This window comes from Rhineura floridana, chromosome 6 (assembly GCF_030035675.1).
Source record: "Rhineura floridana isolate rRhiFlo1 chromosome 6, rRhiFlo1.hap2, whole genome shotgun sequence".
NCBI lineage: Eukaryota > Metazoa > Chordata > Lepidosauria > Squamata > Rhineuridae > Rhineura > Rhineura floridana.
The window spans coordinates 75,895,833-75,915,701 of record NC_084485.1 but is presented as its reverse complement, the minus strand read 5'-3'; the positions used below and the strand labels follow the sequence as shown (position 1 = coordinate 75,915,701).

Below are 19,869 nucleotides of genomic sequence, written 5' to 3'. Positions count from 1 at the left end.
TTCTACCAACTTCGGTTGGTGGCCCAACTACGTCCTTATCTGGACAGGGATAACCTGGCTTCAGTTGTCCATGCTCTGGTAACCTCCAAATTAGATTACTGCAATGCACTCTACATGGGGCTGCCTTTGAAGATGGTTCGGAAACTGCAGCTTGTGCAAAATGCAGCGGCCAGATTGGTAACAGGGACCAGACGGTCCGAACATATAAAACCGATTCTGGCCGGCTTGCACTGGCTGCCTGTATGTTTCCGAGCTTGATTTAAGGTGTTGGTTTTGACCTATAAAGCCTTACACGGCTTGGGACCACAATACCTGATGGAATGCCTCTCCCAATACAAGCCCACCCATACACTACGTTCAAGATCAAAGGCCCTCCTCCGGGTGCCTACTCCAAGAGAAGCTCAGAGGATGGCAACAAGGGAGAGGGCCTTCTCAGTGGTGGCCCCAAAATTATGGAATGATCTATCTGACGAGGTGCTCCTGGCACCAACACTGTTATCTTTTCAGCGCCAGGGCAAGACTTTCCTCTTCTCCCAGGCATTTTAGCATGTGTTTTATACTGTTTAAATTTTTAAATTGTGTTTTAAATTATTTTTATAAGATCTGTTTTAAATTGTATTTGTTTTAATGTTTTTAGTTACTGTAAACTGCCCAGAGAGCTTCGGCTATGGGGCGGTATACAAGTATAATAAAATAAATAAATAAAGTGGTGGTGAAAAATGGGATCTGATTGCTTTCTAGGTGCATCTCTGTTGTTGTAGAGTACATACCAGCACTGCGTGTTAAGTCTCTTCTCTGTGATTTGATTGTTTTAAGGGTTGATCATGCAGGGAAACAAGAAAAAGTTGGCACGTTCTTACCTTGCAACACCTCAGTCCACTTTCTGCACCTGAGGAGAACTGTTGCCAATGAGCTCTCAGACTACAATAAACGATTTAAGGGAACAATTCTATACTCATGGTACACTGGCTGGGAAGCCAAACGGTATATGGTGGAAGCAACATAACCTCAGACATACCTCAACCATTGATGATGTGCCAGCCCAACTTTGTGGATGTGTCAGCACAAACTCCACACCACTCTGCACTGTCAGCACAACTCTGCTGGTGGAATGACCAAAATCGAGTAGAGACAGGAGTGTCATGGATGCGTGGACATGCGCCAAATCCTGCACTCCCAATCCTACTCTTGATGTCAGCATAACATTTTACCAACTTCAGTAGTGGTGTAAATTAAAACCATTCATTGAACTCAGTGAGGATTAGCCCCTTCTGTGGCTGGCTGCGATTAAGCCAGCCCATGACTGTTGAGCACTGGCAGTGTTGCCATGGACACTGAGTGTGTGGCTGTTGTTGCTCCATTCTGTGTTATTTGCATCTTAACTTTTATGCTGGACAAGTATAGGATAGCAACTAAGTTACATCAACCTTGTGGTGATGTAACAAGACTATAGGGCTGTCCTCAACTTGTTTCATAGGAACGGAACAGTCGTCTGCTATAGATTAACCTGGCAACTGACCCACTGAGAAGAGCTTAGGCAGGTTCCTGGACAGCCGATGCTCTGATGGAATCACAGCATTTTTACTGATGGAGAAAGGCAGTCACACTGCACCACATCACTTCTTCCCCAAACCACTGGTTTCTTTCCATGATTCTTTTAAATAATTTAATTCTGTCTTAAACTCTGCAAGGGTTTAACAGCGAGACTGAATGAAAGAGCTGCCAATGTTTGGCTCAGAGAAGAAGGTGGAATCAGAGTTGCGGAGGACAGCAAGCTCCCCCTCTTCGTTTAGCTGGAGTTTCAGGATGACCCTGCAGGCCTGGATCTGCACCTCTTCCTCAGGGTGAATGATGAGGGAGAGAAGGCGGTCGGCTAGACGGGAATCCCTTCCGAAGAGGACCTCGTGAAGAGATAATTCATTGTACTGCCAGTGCACTGACTGATACTGGGGAGTCAGGCGACCCTCACAAAGCCATTCCACAAACACCAGCAGCTCGAAGAGCAGGTTTCCAGGCCGTGAAGGTTGGAAGAGGTGGAGGAATTCAGGGTGTACCTTTAAAAGGAGGCAATAAGGAGAGGCAGTACACTTGGTTTTGGCATGAGTGTCCTACCCATGAGGGTGACTGACTTCAGAGTTTTCTACAACAGGGAGTGAGGACCAACTTGGCCCTCCAGACCTTTCTATCTGGCCCTTGAAACTCTCCCCAGGCCATATCCCCTGTCACCGGGCCATGCCCCTCATTGGCCCTACTTTGCAGCCTAAGTGCTTTGTTTGGCTGGAATGTGTCCTTGTACTCTAATCATGCCTCTTGCTTCCCTGGATGGAGAACAGAGGAGCATGTGAATGTGTGCAGAAACTCACTTACTGTACAAAAGGTAACGCTTACATTAATTGTCTGCCTGCTTTTGCCTCTGGCTCTGCTCATCACCTGTATGTGGCCTTTAGAAGATTGCCCAGAAAAGAATGCAGACCTCAGGCTGAAAAGGGTTCTCCACCCCTGGTCTACAAGGAACACATCCCAGGCAACAGGAAGGCTATGCATTTGTGTCTGTTCTTTTAATGGAGCTGCATTAAGCTGCAGCAGACATTAAAACCTAGTGTTTCCTTCCCCTTGTGCTTTTTGCTCCCTTCCTCTCACAGGCTTCCCAATGATGGCAGGAAGGAAGTCCTTACCTGGCAATTCATGATGTCAAATAACAGATCTTCCTTCTGAGCTAGCATACTAAGGAATTTTAGAACCTGCACCTGAAAAAGTATATCAACAATACAGGTGAGGCGTCTCTCTCTCTCTGGGTTATGTCTCCCACATAATACCCGTAAAGGCTGGTGATTTAGAGCAGGGATGAGGAACCTGTGGCTCTACAGAACTACAGCTCCCGTCATCCCCTGACAATTGGCCATGTTGGCGCAGGCTGATGGGAGTTGGGAATCCAACAGAATCTGGAGGGCCACAAGTTCTCCAACCCTGATTTAGAAGTTAGGGGCTGTGGTTGGGTCAAAAGACAAGTATTAGTACCTGGGCCAAAGTGTTCCCCATCTGCAGAATTTCCATTAAGGCAGGCATAAGCTTTTTCAGCAGTATATGTGTGTGATCCGGTATCTGCAGCCCATTCAGTAGCCTCAGTCCAGCAACGTGCACATCATTATCCCAGAGGCTGGTGACCATTTCAAGAATCTTGGGGACAAACTCCTGCAGAGAAGAAAGCATTTCATGGTTGTGAACCAAAGGCCCAAACTGTATGAATTCCAGATATCAATGTGCACAACATGCTGGATTTTTGTGCCTGAGAACCTTGATTTTTCTGTGATGCTGGTTACTTTGAAATGGTTTCCAAGGTTAGATTACAACATTAAGTTTTTTACCCATCTGTTTGGAATGGCAAGTGTTGTTTCACAATGCTTCACACACATGGTAAATTCTAACATATTCCTCTGTTTGTTTTTTAAAAAAAATATAGGTGACTAGTTAGTGTTTGCTTTGGACTCTGCTCCCAGACTCATCCCAAACCACTGGATTCCACCCTTGACTTCACCACACGGCCTGCTCTGGGCCCCACTGCCATGCTTCAGTATTAGATTAAAAAAAAACCAGGAAAGCAAAAGGGAAAGGGTTGGGTTTTCCTTCTCATTTATACAGAAAAAGTCTGGGAGGTGGTTGTGTAGTATACTTTGATGGCCTACACTGACCAGGTAAAGCCTTTGCATTCTTGGAACTGTTCCTTGTCCCCCTACATGACTTTTGGTATCTACCTCTGCCTAGGGATGTACTAGAATTCTGCTCAGTTTGGATTTGGTACGGTATTTTCCATTAATTCGTTGATTCTCTGTTGTTGCAGATCAGATTTTTATGTAGCAGTGTTCTGTAGCTATTTTCAAAAATGGATTTGTTAAAAAATAAATCCGCCTCTAAAATATTAATCTTAAGAATGATAATTTTATCAATATTTCCTTTCATTTATCAATATGTTCTTTCAAAATATAAATATTTCCTTTTTAACATAATCAATATATCCTTTAAAATTACCAATATTAATATCAATTTTTTTGTGAGGGGGAAAATGAATTGGTAAAAGCAGCAGCTAGCAGATAAAGAATGAACTCAAATTGATATCGGCCTGTTAGGTCGATGGAATGTTTTTGAACCAGCACTGGCCAATAGATCCCATCCGTTGCTCTGCCCAGCATCTTATCTTCCTTATCATCTACTACTCTGGGCCTTGCCAAAATATTCTAAACATTGAGGGGAAACCCAAATGTAATAAAAATGAATGTTGCAGATTAAGCATCTTCATGCCATTTGCTGTGTGCAGTTATTAGCTTCCTCACTTGGAAAATCTGGCTACACCAACTACAACTTATTATTCGTTTAGGCTTTTATTTATAACAATATTTATAGACCATGCACTCATATAAAATATCAGTGCAGCGTACAACAATGCAGGTATGGTAACTAATAAAACACAATAAAAGGAATTCAAAATAATCATAAAAAGGATGGCTCATCTTAACAAGGTTTAAACAATTGAATATTGTACATAAAATGGTCTTCAAGAGGGGTCAGAAAACTAGCAACACATTTTGCCCATGAACATTGTGCACATGAGTGTGTATGTGCCAGAGCTGTTTTTGCAGGGATGCTGCATTTTTCTGAGTGCCCAAAGTACTCAGAACATTTTGCACTTGCAAAAATGCAAATTTTTCCCTACATAGACCATTCTCATATTGGATATTATTTAGAAGGAGATATTTAGTGATGAATGGACATCCCTAACCCCATGCTAATTCCATTTTAATGTGTTTTTAAGTAAATTCTTTGAAAACTGTTCACTTCCTACTGTACAGTACAAGAGCATATTTAAAAAAGAAAAGGTGGTGAAGACCAAAGATGGTTCCCCCCTGCCTCCACCTTCCAAGCAAGCATATCTCCATACCTCTTAACTATGGGTGGGATACTGCTCTGTCACAGAAGAGAAGGGTAAGAGAATGGACACTGTTCCCAAACATACCTGTGGGTTGCTTTCAATGACTAAATTGTGCCCTCTAGTGATGGTAAAATAACTATGCTTAATACCATATCCATATTATTGCTGTCTCTTTGCAGTTGTCCATTGAAGGAGGAAGACTATCCATTTTTTCTTTTTATGGAATGATGTGACAGGAACTATGCTTACAGATGGTTACAGCTTACAACATTCAAAAATGCTGTCTCCTGCTGCCTCTAAGGGTGAGTTCACAAATGCATGTTCAAAACCCAAGCATTAACTGAGAGAGCTATCACAAATCAAACCGCATGGGCGAAGTTTTCATAGCACTTCACATCACTTTAGATTCCCATAGCTTTTCAATGAAGCCAGTTCACATGATCAACCCACAAGCCATCAAATAATGAGGCACGAAATGATGTAAAATGGTAAACATGTTTGTGTGAATCAATCCTGATACAAAGGTTGGTACAGAAGAGCAATGTCTAGTTCAAGCAATCACCTGAATCCTAATTCTAAACTTCCAAATGCCACTGAAGGCCTTGAGGGCATGGAGTGTCTGAATCTTGATGCCCATGTCTGGATCATCCAGGAAGGAGGCCACCAGTTTGATATCCTCATATGTACAGGCAGATGCCTGGAAAAAATGAGTTCACAAAGTTAGAGAGATGTTGGGTTAGGCTTATTAATTTTTTGTATCGCTTCTCACTAAAAAAGTCCTGATTTACAGCCAAGTAAAATTATTATTATTATTATTATTATTATTATTATTATCATCATCATCATTAACAACAACAACAACAATTAATATCCCACCCCTCCTCCCAAAGGAACCCAGAGGGGCAAACAAAAATACTAAAAACATCTTTAAAACATCTTAAAAACGTGGCTGAATTTTGGGACTCGGTGTTCATGGAAATAGAAAAAATCACAAAGCAGGTGATACATAAAACTTTAGAATTAGCCCTGTTAAATCTATTTTTGAATGGAAACCAGACCCTTAAGAATAAACTATTGATTAGGATTCTTTTAGTTGCAGCCCAGTTATTAATAGCATGATTTTGGAAGGATCTGAAAGGTAAATCTATTTCATTGTGGATAGTAAAGTCTGGCAATTAGCCTTAATAGAGAAATTATTGTAGAAGCTAAAGATGGCGAAAAGACAGAAATGTAAAAATTATTTTGTGGCAGAGTGGGGGAGTTTTATTACATATACTAATGTGGCAGACAATAAAAACAAGGTTCCCAAGGCTTTTCAAAATTTATGGAATTTATAAAGGTGACCAAATAATAACTGATTATTTGCTTGTATATTAACTGCAGGAAATTTTATTTTACATACATGTTGTTTGCCCCTTACTCTCAATGGATATATGATTTATTTTTCTGAAAATAAATTATTTAAATAAAAAGAATTATTTAAATAAAAAAATCTTAAAAACAAAACATCTTTAAAAACTTATTTAAAATATCCTTAAAAAAACTAAAAATACCAATGCAGATGTAAAGCTTGTTGAAAGAGGAAGGTCTACAACAGGTGCCAAAAAGACAACAGAAATAGCGCCTGTCTAATATTTACGGGGAGGGAATTCCGAAGGGTAGGTGCTACTACACTAAAGGTCAGTTTCCTATGTTATGTGAACGGACCTTCTGATAAGATGGTATCTACAGGAGGCCATCACCTGCAGAGATCAGGGATCAATTTGGTATATAAAAGGTAAGATGATCTTTCAGGTATCCTGATCCCAAGCTAAATAGGGCTTTATACACCCAAACCAGCACCTTGAACTTAGCCTGGTAGCTAATGGGTAGCCAGTGCAATTCTTTCTCCAGCGGAGAATGTGTTGGCAATATCCTACTCCAATAAGCAGTCGCACTGCTACATTTTGCACCAGCTGCAGCCTCTGGACCAACCTCAGGGGTGGCCCCACATAAAGTGCATTACAATAATCCAACCTGGAGGTTACCAGCACATGGACAACAATGGTCAGGCTATCCCTGTCCAAAAATGTCTGTCTTATTAGCCGAAGTTGGTAAAAGGCACTCTGAGCCACTGAGGTCACATAATCATATTAAAAACAATTAGCAATACAATATTATATCACTGGTGCTGCCCAAATAGATGGGAATACAAAACAAGTATTTGCCTGCTGCCAAAATAATGAGAAGTTTGGTGTCAGGCAATCCTCCCTGGGAGAGCATTCTGTATATGAGGGGAGGCTACTACAGAGAAGGCCCTTCTCTTCTTGCCACTCTCTGGACCTCCTTAGGAGATGACAGAAATTTTTATTTATGTATATTGGTTAAAGAGAGATTATACTCCACCTTTCTAGCTCCAAACTCAAGGCAGCTAATACAAGAAAATAAAAAAGACAATCATAAGAAACCCAGCAAAATGCAAGCAGACAAGTGGCAGATAAAATTAAGGGAAAAGAGGGAGGGGAAGGAAAGCAAAAGAGCTATAACAAAAGGAAGAAAACCAGCAAAATCAAAGGCCCACCAAAACAAACACATTTTTTAGGTGGTGACCAAATGCCATCAGAGGAAGGTCCAGATAGATATCCTGAGGCAGAACGTTCCAAAGAATTGGTGCAATAACTGAGACATCCCTTTCACTCATTTCTGCTAACCACACCTCAAATGTCAGGTGGAACAGCCCCTCTTGCCGGGTTTTGGGACTTTCTTCACCACATTCAGCAGGCGGAATAAGCAACCTTCTAGGTATAAGTCTGTTTTACTGTTTTATTGTCTGTTTTATACTGCTTGATTTGGATTTTACAGACTTGTGTTTTTAATAGTTTATTTATTGTTCACCCATTGTGGGGCCTTTAAATCTTGTAAACCACTTTGGGTAGGCTTGCTCAGAAAAGCGACTTCAAAATACAATGAAATAAATAACTATGCCCCACCTTTCTTCCTTGGGAACTCAAGGTAGCATAAATAGGGTTCTCTCCCAGGTAGACTGCCACCCAGACACTGACCAGACCCAGACCTGCTTAGTTCCCACAAGGTTTCTGCATCATCATATGCTTTCTGAGACTTCCAAAATGCATATGTAATATTTTGAAGGATTTGCACCTCCCTTTGCAGCAACCTACTAGAATGTAAGACTCTTGGCCAAAATATGCTATCTTTAAACATGGGTTTACCTAATCAGGTAAAATGGGCTACGAGTGTGATTTAAAGCACAAGAGGAGTACACAAGTAGAGGGTGAAACTTTCCCCCTGGTAATCCTCCCCATTCATTTTCCCCTAAGCCAAGCTCCTGTATCAGAGTCCTACTGGGAGATAAGCATCTGGTGGGAAGAACTGCAGGAGGGGACAGTGGAAGGCAGGGTGATGGTTCAGCAACCTCAGCCATGTACCCCTTTTATGGTTTAAATTCAACTCTCCATTCCCAGCTTCACACATACCAGGAGCGCCCATGTTTAAAGACATGGGTCTGCCACCATCAGGTTTAATTTTGATCCATCAGATGTAGTTTGGCTACATGGGTTAAACCTGGCTAGCCAACCCACCCGATTGCCTTTGTCTTGGTCTCCTGCCGTTGAACTGTACATCTTGCAGTTCAGGAGTCTCACCTCAGTGTCCAGTAGGTAAACACTCCGTGTGATGCCATGGAGTATCATATTCTTGGAGTAGTCATCCAGCTTTGGATTGAGGGTGTGCAGGAGCCCCCTGAGTTCTCCGGAGTCCATCACATTTTTACTCTGGTGCTCTATGGCAAGTTCTAAAACCAAGGAGGGAAGGAGGGAAGGAGGGAAGGAAGGAGGGAAGGAAGGAGGAAGGAAGGAAGGAAGGAAGGAAGGAAGGAAGGAAGGAAGGAAGGAAGGAAGGAAAGCATCCCCAAGGATGCAGGGAGGCAAAAAGAGATATGACTGTGAACATTAAACTGATGTTGAATGGATCATGTAGTACTGAACGGAATAAAAATGCCCAACATGTTTTGACATGGGAAGGGCTGTAGCTAAGTGGTAGAACATCTGCTTTGTAGGCAGAAGTTTCCAGGTTTAATTCTTGACATCGCAAGTAAGAGGTGGGAAAGACCCGTTTGAAATTCTTGGAAAGCTGCTGCCAGTCAGTGAGAACAATACTCATAGTTTATTTAAATTGCAGGGCCAAAGGCCAACACAAAATTAATTAATATATCATGTACCACAAACTTACCATGTTAAAATTTATAATTGAGTTTAAAATAAATTCTATAAAGGAAAATTTAAAACATCATAAGGCAATGAGAATCTATGCTGATTGTACAGCGTCTAAAATTTAAAACTAAGACAGACTTGAGCGGCAGCTGTTATTAAGATTCAGAATAAAATTAGCTCGTAGTTTCAAAGCTGCTAACACAAACAGGGATACCTTATGTGTCACGTCCAAATTTGAATCAGACATTAAGGAAATTACTTTCCCCGCTTCTGTAAGAGATTCAGATTCATCTAAAAGCTTCTTGAGGAACTTAGTTCTGGGGTCCTGATAAATTGTGCAATGAAGCAGTATATGAGGAATGTCCTCCTCCTTATTATATCCACAGGGACATCGTCTTTGATCTTTTGGAATTCCGAGGATTCATAGTGCGTAGTGCAGTGAACGCGTGCCTGAGGCTTTTGGGAAAAGGATACGTGAGGTATGGGGAGAGATAATGACCGGTCTTAAACTTCCCATACCATGGTATGAGAACAATACTGGGTTAGATGGACCAATGCTCTGACTCTGTATAAGGCAGCTACCTGCATTCATGACAGTGTGTACACCATACTTTTATGCATTTTCCTGTTTCAACAAAGAGTTCTCCTTCTCAAAAGGAGGACCTTGCCAGTCAGAGGAACACAGCCACTCAGAAGGGCCTGATATTTAATTCATTGCAGTTCACATTTCATTAAGCAGATTGCTTCAGCCCAGAGGGAGGGACGAAGCTACGACGTCTACATTCAGTACATGCACAGTTAGGAATTGGAAGACAATGCTGATACTGAAAGAAGCCTCTCAACAAGCCAAAGAACAGAGCAGAGATCAGGAACAATATTTATATGTCAATGATGCAAATGTAAGTGCAAGGATATTGATATTCCTTTGCTGCACACTTTTAGAGATCATATACGAGATTAAGATTTGAAAAATTCTGGCCCAACCTGGCTGGGAAAATGACATGACTCCTCCTGTCTGAGCTGCATCAACCTTTGCCAGATATCTGAGAGCCTGTTTTATGGCCGATTAACAGCACTATGCAAAAGTGCAAATGGCATATGGTTCAGCAAAGGTATATGTCATTTCACAGATCCATTTGGAGCATATTCAGAAGACAAGTTCCCTCCATGCTCTTAGCTTGACAGCTGAGAGTTAAACCAGGGCAGCAGGAACACTGCCATGTGGGTGCAACCACATTACTCACTGGCTAAGGTAAGTGGCTCTGGGTTGTAGGGAGGGCTCTTGATCCCAGCCATGATGGTCTTGGCCACTAGGAAGATAGCCCCAGCTCCTGTAGCCGCAGATACAGCGTTTTTTGTCGTTACCAGCTCTAAATACTTCATCTCCTTGCCTTGAACCCCAGGGATGCAGATTGATCCCTGGGCCCCCTGACCTCAAGCAGGCCCTCCAATGGAAATACCAGACTACTCCCTGCATGGTTTGTGATGTCACCAGATTCCATCATGACATCTGCGACACGCTATACCAGTAGCTGCAGAAAGCAGATTGTTGGGTTCTCTTGTTCTGCTGATATCAGTGGAAGAGGTCACTCTTTTTTGTCCTCATCTGTAAAACAGCCACAGGGACACCTTGTTTTCTGATGTAACGGCAAGTTTGGGAAAAGCCCATCCAGCTGGTGAAAGGTAAATGCAGCGGCAAATGAACTGCTTTATGATCACTCTTCCATGCCAAGAGACTTGCAGCTTTGCAGTTGGAAATGCTCATACACTTTCCATAGTAAATATATTCCACTGATGAGCATTAGATATGGAATATTAAGTACTTTGAAATGAATAACCATATATTAAGAAGTTGGCTTTACCACTTTGTCACAATCTGAACTGAAGCAACCAAGAAGGAAACCAGTACTGAGCTATGCTGATGAAGCTTGGCTTGCGGTTGTTTTTCCATTGGATTTTATGGGACACAGTAAATGGGCTGGAATATGAGGCCACGGCACAGAAAGGGGAAACCTGCCTCAGTTCCAGACACTGGGATCAGCAGTGACACTTAGCTCCTACCTCAACAGTGTCCCCAAATACAACCCTTTACTTAATTCCATTTGTTTTGCTGATCCTAGAGGCAAATGACACTATGCCAACCTTTCTCTTCCGTACAGTATGGGGTGCTGCCACTGAAGTGCTGAGGGGCCGGGAAAAATCATCACTCTTGCTGTAACTCCACCTGCTCAGTTCTTTGCATAAGTGGTGGAGCAACTGCAGACATTCCTGGTTGAGACTGATTATCTGGATCCATTTCAGTCTGGGTTCAGGCCTGGGTCTGGGACCAAATCAGCCTTGGCCGCTCTGTTGGATGACCTTCATAGAGAGGACAGGGGGAATGCAACCCTACTCCTCTTGCTCGATCTCTCAGCGGCTTTCAGTACCATTGACAATGGGATCCTTCTGGATGTGCTCTGTGGGATGGGCATTTGTGGCACCGTGCTGCAGTGGCTTTGTTCATGCCTACAGGGTCACATCCAGAAAGTAGTCTTGGAAGAGTACTTCTCAGTCCCCTGGTGTTTACACTCTGGAGTGTCACAGGGTATGGAGATGTGTGCAAAAGTTTTCTTTTTACCTATGCCATGTGTACAACAGCTTAGACTTAGGATAAATAGATCATACTATTGTTGATGAATGATGATTTCATATTTGAAGGTGGGGCCATCCACACTCTAGAAGCAGTCTGAGAGAGTTGGACTATATCCACCATGCATTTCAAGCACTATGATACCACTTAACTGTCATGGCTTCCCCCAAAGAATCCTGGGAACTGGGAAGAGGGATTGATTGTTAAACTACTCTGGGCATTGTAGCTCTGTGAGGTGGTTTGTTTGTTTATTTATAAATGTATATCCTGCCATTCCTTCCAAAGGGAGCCCAGGGTGGCAGAGTGACAAAACACTAAAAACATCATAGTGCTTTTAATGTATGGTGCGGATGTGATCTTTGTTAAAATGGCTCCTGAAGCTACCGTATGCGGTGGCAGGCCTCTGTACTGTTAATAAGCAGCTGGCCTTCTTGATTGTGTCTGCCCTTTTTCAAAGCTGGAGAACTGAACATCTCAACAACTTTAATACAACAAGGCTGAGAAGGGGAAAAGTGTTCTTGCGTTTTATTTTATTTTTTTAGCAAATGACTCCAAGGAAACCCCCTTGGTTGGTTAGCAACTCTATATATGACTGAGCATGGGCTTTTATCTCACCCCCTTTCTGTGCTCAGTTTAGGATGGAGGTGGGCTGACTGCCACCCGCCCACCTTTATATAATGTCAGGTAAGCAGCATGGGCCTTCTTCAGTGTATAGTATACTATATTCTAAAAAGACTCTTAACAATCACAGTGATTTTGCTGGGAAACAGTGGTCGCCAACCTTTTTGGGCCAGCGGGCACATTTGGAATTTGGGAAAGGGCTGTGGGCGGCAGTCACAAAATGGCTGCTGTGCAGTCATGGCATAACACAAAATGGTTCTTACATCTAAAAGAGCAGAAAAAGGGGCAGGGCCACAAAAAGGTCCTGGCATCCAACCACCTCCCCCCAGGCAATGAGAAAAAATGCACCTACATCAGCCATCACTGCTTTTGCTCACAAAGATAAGCTCTTTGCTCCTCTCCTCTGCTCAGAAGGGAAGGACTTTTGTCTTAGTTTGGCATCTAATGAAATGTGGGCATCTCTGAGGGGTCTTGTTCAATGCTGGAGAGGCAGAGCCAGTGCAAATAGGAACAGGAAAAGCAAAAACTCTCTTGTGCATTGCAGACTTTTGAGGGAATATATACTGAGAGCTTACATGGGAGCCATAGGAAGTACTGGTGGGCACAATGGTGCCCACCGGAGGTGCCACTTTGGCGACCCTGTACGCATTGCAGCTTTCATGTGGGCTGCTGACATTAATCGACCCTTGCCTATCCTAAGCATTTTGTTTTTTACCAGCACACTAGATGTGACTGCAAGTCTCATAAATCCCATTTCACCTAGGAAGCTCCTTTGGTTGAAATCTATTTGGAAGAAAATATCTTCCAAAGAAATATATGGGGACCAACTATAGGCCCATTCTTCCCATATTTTTATAGCTTCTAAGAGAAGAAATAAATCCATTCTGTGCAATATCATGATAGGGATGCATTTGTATATGTTAATTGTTGAAATCATTTCATCTAGTTTTGCCTCACTATGAAAGTACTGCTACTCTTCCCATGCCATCTGCTTTTGTTATTTTTGTTATTTCTTGGGATGAAGCTTTTCTTCTTCTGCTCTGATCCCACAGCCCAAGTGTTTTGGAGTCTTCTGACAGATCCTGCAGCTTATCTTGCCTGCATCTCTGGCTTCCACGGAGCAGCAATTATTGATCAAGAAAGTATTTGGGACCTAATTTTTATCTTGCTTCTACTGTAGTAACTCAAGTGAACTCAGATTTGATGCTGCATGAGAATAAATGAAAGGAGAATTATAAATCTCACGTTATTCTTACATTGCTCAGTGAACAATTGGACCTCCTACCAGTAGATGGTGACAGCAACCAAACATTATGTTGTGTGTTCCTTGGCACTGGAACTCAACCAGCAGTGCGAGTCAATTATTGCCTGTGTCACACTTTGCATATAGGTACAACCATCAAAGGCTTACATTTCTTTTTCCTTTCTTTAGTGCAGGGGTGGGTAGACTTCAGATTTGCAGGATCTCCTTTTTTTATTTTTTATTGGAACCTTGAGACCTGCCAGGCAGAGCCAGGTGCAAAATAGTAGTGGGGGTAGGGGCAACATGCTCAGTACAGAATTAAGGAAAAGGGTGCCTCTGAGCACATGCAGAGCTCAGTATCAGAAATGAGTTCACGGACCTGTCACACATAAATCCACTCTGGGTTATGCCCCCCCTTCTTTCTTCATCTCATCAGCCTAATAGATCAATCTTCATTGATGTATTAGTTGTTCTACTGCAGGGGTGGAGAACCTGCGCCCCCCAGATGGTGTTGGACTCCAACTCCCATCAACCCCAACCAGCATGGTTAATGGTCTGGGATGATAGGAGATGTAGTCTAGCAGCATATGGATGGCCTTGGGTTCCCAGTCCCTGATTGACTGCAGATCACTTGGAGATCTACCGGTAGATCCCAATCTGCCTTCTGTACAACCCTGCTTCGGAACACATTTCAGTAATCCTTTTGTTTAGTTCAGGGAACTTATTAGTTTAGTGTAGGGAAGGTTTTAATACTTCCAGGTGAGAAAGCCTTGTCCTCTCTTTGCTGAGATTAGGGCATGTAGGCTTTGGAAACAGTTCAAAACTACCTGTGTGATGCCAACTGTCCTGCCCCCCCCCCGGTAGAATAAAGAATGTATGTGTACAAATGTTGAAAAGCTACACAATCTAGAAGAAAAGCAAACTGGATAGATTCTCATGATGATCCTATCATTAGTCAAATGTATAGCCTCACACAATCCCAAAGACATAAATTGGTATTAATACAATACATTACAAAGCAAATATAAATTATACAGTTGAAACTCATTTAAACAGCCACACATGCACGCACACACACAGGGAGAGAGAGAGACCGACGAGAGACAGAGACAGAGTATTCACTCAGCTCCCCAAAGCCAGGCATACTGAAATTCTGGCACATCTCCAGGCAAGGGAAGATGGGAGTTCTAACAAGAATGCTTTTTTGCATGCTAAAACTGTTCTTATTTGATGCAAGGACAGTAGCCTCAAGGGGGCACTCTTGTTCAAAGTTAGAAATTACAACAAGACATAATAAAGGAGGCAGGTATGTTGGGCTAAACTGTACCATACCTTGAATTGTTCCTGAAAGAATACAAGACATAATGCAGACACTGCACTGTACTATGATATTCTGATTAGCAAGCTAGCTAAATGTGGGCTGGATGGAACAACTATCAAGTGGATCCACAGTTGGCTCCAGAATCGTACTCAAAGAGTGCTTATCAATGGTTCCTTCTCAAACTGGGTGGAAGTAACGAGTGGGGTACCACAGTGCTCGGTCCTGGGACCAGTGCTCTTTAACATTTTTATTAACAACTTGGATGAGGAGGTACAAAGCATGCTTATCAAATTTACAGATGATAAAAAATTGGGGGTCATAGCTAATATCGTGGAAGACAGAAACAAAATTCAAAGGAAACTTGATAGGCTGGAGCATTGGGCTGAAAACAACAGAATGACATTCAACAGGGATAAATGCAAAGTTCTACATTTAGGAAAAAGAAACCAAATGCACTGTTATAAGATGGGGGATACTTGGCTCAGCAGTATGACATGTGAGAAGGATCTTGGAATTGTCGTTGATCACAAGCTGAATATGAGCCAACAGTGTGATGTGGCTGCAAAAAAGGCAAATGGTATATTAGGCTGCATTAACAGAAGTATAGTTTTCAAATCGCGTGAAGTACTAGTTCCCCCCATCCAGCACTGGTTAGGCCTCATCTTGAATACTGCATCCAGTTCTGGTCTCCGCACTTCAAGAAGGATGCAGACAAACTGGAACGGGTTCAAAGGAGGCAACAAGGATGATCAGGGGACTGGAAACAAAGCCCTATGAGGAGAGACTGAAAGAACTGGGCATGTTTAGCCTGGAGAAGAGAAGACTGAGGGGAGATATGATAGCACTCTTCAAGTACATGAAAGTTTGTCACATAGAGGAGGGCCAGGATCTCTTCTTGATTGTCCCAGAGTGCAAGACACGGAATAATGGGCTCAAGTTGCAGGAAGCCAGATTTCGACTGGACATCAGGAAAAACTTCCTAACTGTTAGAGCCATACGACAGTGGAAGCAATTACCTAGAGAAGTAATGGGCTCTCCGACATTGGAGGCATTCAAGAGGCAGCTGGACAGCCATCTGTCGGGAATGCTTTGATTTGGATTCCTGCATTGAGCAGGGGGTTGGACTCGATGGCCTTGTAGGCCCCTTCCAACCCTACTATTCTGTGATTCTACTTTGCTCCAGGGCAGGCCATCTGGCTTGCTGGCACAGCAGTAGGAAGACCTAAAATGCCAATGTAACGTACCCTACCCAGTGGGGCCAAACACCTCCATATGTCTCTTATTCAGGGGCAGATCTCCTTTTGGTGGCTGGTGCAATGTACATATGTTTGCATTCACATACCATTCATAACACATACATACATCAGAACCCCCAAGTAAAGTCTTAAGACATTTACACGCAAAGAGGCTACAGTGCTTTTTGTGCTGCCACTTTCTGTACTGTAAAAACCTACATTGGCGAAAATGTACAGTTGCAGTATCGTGTGTTTTTTGTGCACAACCATCACAGGTGATGCAAACACTGTAAGAGAGACTCAAACATGATTTTCAAGTGCTTCATGTTAAATTGTGCACTGTCTGTGACAGGTCATGCACACACAGTGAATGGATTGAAGGAGTCCAGTTGCACAGACACATGGTGCAGCTCTGCACACCTGCACAAAGGACACTCAGCCAAACAATTATAAAAAAACTCAAACCCAATCAAAGGTTAGCTCAGCATTAAGCTATAATAAACTTGAATTAGACCATCAGAAATAGCATGAAAAATGGGCAAATCTGTCAATTTCAGATTCTCATTTTTTCCAGTCTTAAATTTAGTTCTCCACATTTCTACAGCAAATTGTGGTTTTTTAAAAATAAATAAATCTTGAAACTTAATCAGCATTTTAGTATGAACTTCTTCTAATACATACTTTTGTGTATGCAATTTTGACTAATGTACACATATTTGCAAGCACTTTTCCTTGCATTTTTGCAAGTTATTTTCATTAATACATTCATTTTATGCACACTTTCCCCTAATATATACATTTTTTGTCAGTTGGAGCATTGCATCACAAAATTCAGATGAGTGCAAATTTCAAAGGATCGCTGCGTTTCTGTTCACATATTGGTTCAAGAAAGGCAAATTTGGTAGTTTCTCATTAAAATGCAAAGGAAATAGAATGCAACCCGCATTCCTATATGCTTATATAGTGGAATGTAAGACTCGCTGATTACTAAGTCAGACTTCAGACAATGTTCCACTGCCTAGTCTAGTAGTATTAGCAACAGGTGCTTTCCCACTGTTGTCTTCTATGATCCCTTTGGTGTGTGGGCATCTAGAGCACCAGTGTGCTGCAAGAGAGCCTGAAGGGTGCCATGAAAAGGAATGTTGTCTTGGTGGAAGCATACACCTCTTTGTGCCTGTCACAGTGGGGAATCCCATGGTAGCATTGGTCCTCCTCTCTGCCCATGTATGGGCAGTGATGTCATCCCAAGGGAGGGAGTAATGGAGGAAGAAAGTCCTACAGATGAAAAGTGTGGGAAATCCCAGACACATCCCTTTTAGTCTTACAGTCCCATCCCTGTGAACTCTGACTAGAAGACAAGCTGAACAGAGCTGTCCTACACTTGTAAGGAGAATGCGCGCTCATTGTTCTGGGAACTGTGAAAACATATGTGCAATCTTTTTGAGTGTAAGAGTAAAGGAGGACAAACCATGTGGTGCAGATTGCAAAGGTTTGGGAAGCAATGCATTAAGCTGAGCCATCAGAACTGAAGCACTGGACTCATGCACAAACTTTGCACATAGAATTGTAGAGTTGGATGGGGCCTATAAGGTAATCTAGTCCAACCCCTGCTCAATGCAGGAATCGAGCTTAAAGCATATCCAGCTGCCTCTTGAATGTCTCCAGTGTTGGAGACCTATATATAAGTCACACCAATGAGCTATAGGCCCTCTGATTTGGCTGTGCTGCCCTTCTCATTTTAGGTAGCCCCAACAGATGGTGAACAAGCTCTGCTTCCTATCTCCTTTCGTTGAAGTAGCCTCCTTTTTTTGTCTCTATGCGTTTCTTCCACAGTTTTCTAGAGAGCAACAAGCATCCTTCCATGGGCTCCCACAGCTGTCAGTCTGATTTGTAGAAAAGCCTAATTTCTGTTAATCTGCCTTCCTTGATGGCCCTTCTGCTCTTGTGTCTCTTGATCCTCAACTCAAACTGCTGATAAAATACCCTGTAATTAAATTTCTGTTCCTCGTAATAGACTTGCCCTTTTTTTTTTATTGTGCTGCATCTCATTTGAAGCATCTGCAGGTGGTTTCAGTTTCAGGGCAGAGGTGGGGGCTGCCTGTTGCAGGAATCCAGCTTTCATTGATGTGCACTTTGTAGAAAGGATATATTGCTCCTTTATTTCACTTTTTAGAAGGGAGGAAAGTGATGCTGTGTCATGGGGAGTTTCTCTCTGTGCAGAGTTTGATTAATGCCAGTGCCGGAATGCCTCTTCCATCTCCCAGCAGAGAAAATAATCTCCCCAGGCACAGCCCTTTCAGCTCAAAACTGACTTATTGTTGGAATAATAATAGCTGAATGTAAACATACTAGCGGTAAAATAATTCATTCTGCCTAGTGGAGTTGAGTTGTCACTGGACACTGAATACAATAAGACATCACAGTCCAACAGGCATTAAATGGGCAGCTTGTCCTTTTGCATTCACTTGTATATGTTAAATGCTCTGCTGTAGGGAAAGTGTTTTAATTGCATGATGATTTTAACTTTGCTGAATGCCCACAAGCCACCAGATCCCTGATGTTTTATTCTCTTGCACTCTGAAGAGTCTTGAAAAAAGGGAAATTTTACACTAATTTGCCCCAAATTCAGCACTTAGAAAAGTGGAATTATGCATTATGCAAGTTTCCATATATTTCATATTTTGCAACACTTATTTTGCTACTACTGGTCATGGGAGGTTTGTTAAAGGGATAAACTGAAGCCCTGTTTCCCCTCTAGTGCAAGTTCTCCTTAGAGTCTTCTTTGGCTTCTGAGATTTTACCAATCACTGACTCATACATTCAAGCTCATCTTTGCAGCCTAAGGTCTAGAAACTAAAAAGAAAAGAAAGAAATGAAACTTGAGATTCTTGGCACACTGAATTTCTAGAATGAATATCGATTCATGGAAGATAATTAGCTCTTTTGCAGAGGTTCAGTCCATCCCTCTCTCACTGCTCAGAACGTCTCCCCTGTTTCTGTGGTGTGTGACCTGATCTTGGAATACACACAGCCCTGGGTGTACTTGAAAATTCAATAGGCAAATAGAAGCAGAGCAATCTATCATCAGTAGCATAATCAGTTAATTAGATTCAGGAATCTCTTGCTGGAACTGTTGGTTGGAAAAGAACTCAACAGGAACTCTTCAGTCCTGAAAGACCTGCTATCATGTTTAAGTGCTAGATCTTTTGAGGACAAGACCGTGTAGCACAGTGTTTTTCAACTTTGGGTCCCCGGATGTGGTTGGACTACAATTCCCATCATCCCTGACCATTGGTTAAGTTGGCTGTGGATGATGGGAGTTGTAGTCCAACCACATCTGGGGACCCAAGGCTGAAGAACAATGAAGATATATTGAGTGATGATGAATCAGTCTCCTTGGAACAGAGTGTTGTTATAGTAGGGAAAGGGGGTACATTGTGCTTTATTTCTAGGATCCTGTGACTGCAAGGAAAATTATCTTCCTTTTTTTTTTTTAAAGATGAGGTAAATTAGTTGGTCCTGAAGGCTGGCCTAGTACATATTAAAGCCCTGAATGGCCTGGGACCAAATATCTGAGCTAATGCCTTCTCTCAACCTGCCCATGCATTAAGATCAGTGGAAGAGGGCTCTCCTGGTGGTTTCAGTGTTTAAATGAGGTGCAGGGACCTGTGGAAGAACCTTTTCTGTG

The 19,869-nt window shown here is 42.4% G+C and overlaps 1 protein-coding gene across 1 annotated transcript; it reads right to left on the bottom strand.

Moving 5' to 3' along the window:
• Positions 1 to 1,694: 1,694 nt before the first annotated feature.
• On the bottom strand, positions 1,695 to 10,518 carry LOC133386849 (armadillo repeat-containing protein 12-like). Its single transcript, XM_061630619.1, has 6 exons — positions 10,377 to 10,518; positions 8,566 to 8,714; positions 5,487 to 5,621; positions 3,019 to 3,192; positions 2,676 to 2,747; positions 1,695 to 2,054 (listed from the first exon to the last, which is right to left on the bottom strand). The coding sequence occupies exons 1-6, from the start codon at positions 10,513 to 10,515 to the stop codon at positions 1,695 to 1,697; spliced, it is 1,029 nt and encodes a 342-aa protein (XP_061486603.1). The 5' UTR covers positions 10,516 to 10,518.
• Positions 10,519 to 19,869: the final 9,351 nt, after the last annotated feature.